This window comes from Pundamilia nyererei, unplaced genomic scaffold (assembly GCF_000239375.1).
Source record: "Pundamilia nyererei isolate P.nyererei 1_Seehausen unplaced genomic scaffold, PunNye1.0 scaffold00051, whole genome shotgun sequence".
In the NCBI taxonomy this organism is placed as follows: domain Eukaryota; kingdom Metazoa; phylum Chordata; class Actinopteri; order Cichliformes; family Cichlidae; genus Pundamilia; species Pundamilia nyererei.
The window spans coordinates 1,061,271-1,062,222 of record NW_005187452.1 but is presented as its reverse complement, the minus strand read 5'-3'; the positions used below and the strand labels follow the sequence as shown (position 1 = coordinate 1,062,222).

General features: G+C 43.2%; 1 protein-coding gene across 1 annotated transcript in view; it reads left to right on the top strand.

The window, feature by feature from the left end:
- Nucleotides 1-548: 548 nt before the first annotated feature.
- kif26ba (kinesin family member 26Ba) overlaps nt 549-952 on the top strand; it is a 45,429-nt gene continuing 45,025 nt past the window's right edge. The window contains exon 1 of the mRNA XM_005733403.1: nt 549-757. Within this exon, the coding sequence (XP_005733460.1) occupies nt 683-757 (75 nt within the window). The 5' untranslated portion in view covers nt 549-682. The remainder of the gene's footprint in view (nt 758-952) is intronic.

Here is a 952-nt window from a genome sequence, read left to right as displayed (position 1 = left end):
GAGAAACAATTGTTCTGAAAGAAGCAGACAGGTAGAAAAATGAGAGCAAGAGCAGAAGTAGAGGAGAAAGAGAGTGAAAGTGAGATTTAGAAGTTTAGAAGTTAAAGCTACAAACGAGAGGAAAGAGGAGAGGAGATAGAGTATATATAAATATAATTTCTGGTGGCTTCTTTTGAGCTGAATGCCGCAGGGAATTGTGTAGCAAGAAGGGAAATGAACCACTCCCCATCCAGATGCTGCTATATATGTAAACAGCAATGTGAATATGCTTGTGTGTACATGTGTTCATGACTTTGTGTGTGCATGAGCTGAAGGATATCGGTTGGGTTTTGCATATTTGTTTTACTTTGGATCAGGATGTGTGCAGAGTCACACTGTATGTGCATGCATGCGTGCCCCCATCCCTCCTCTCCTTTCACCATCCATCTCCTGAAAATATTTGCTGTTTGTTTTGACTTTGTCACAGTGTAGTTTAAGCATAATAATGTGACAGGTTGACTGCTGTCTCTCCTTCTCTTTCTTCCTTTTGTTCTCTGCTTTTCTCTCTCTCAGAGCTGCTCAGAAGTTGAGCTTAGCGTCCAAAAAGAAGAAGCAGAAGACGGCTGCGCTCACAGCTACAGTGACATCATCGCCATCATGTGACCCACCCCTATTTCCCACCAATTTTAGCTCCACCCTGTTGATGGCTCCTCCCCCAGCTCCACCTTGTCTCCTCCGTGCAGCAAACAAGATCAAAGATACTCCTGGACTTGGAAAGGTAACAGTAAAAGAATGTTGTGTGGTCATAAAGGGAAGGAAATGGTCAGCAACAACACTCAGATAGCGTGTAGTGTTTGAATGACGCTTAGTTGGTACTACAGGGTATAGAGTGTGCCAAGGAAATATTCCCCAAACCACTACCTGAGCTCTTGATAGAAGATTTGAATCAAGCATGTAGTTTACGATTGTGGCT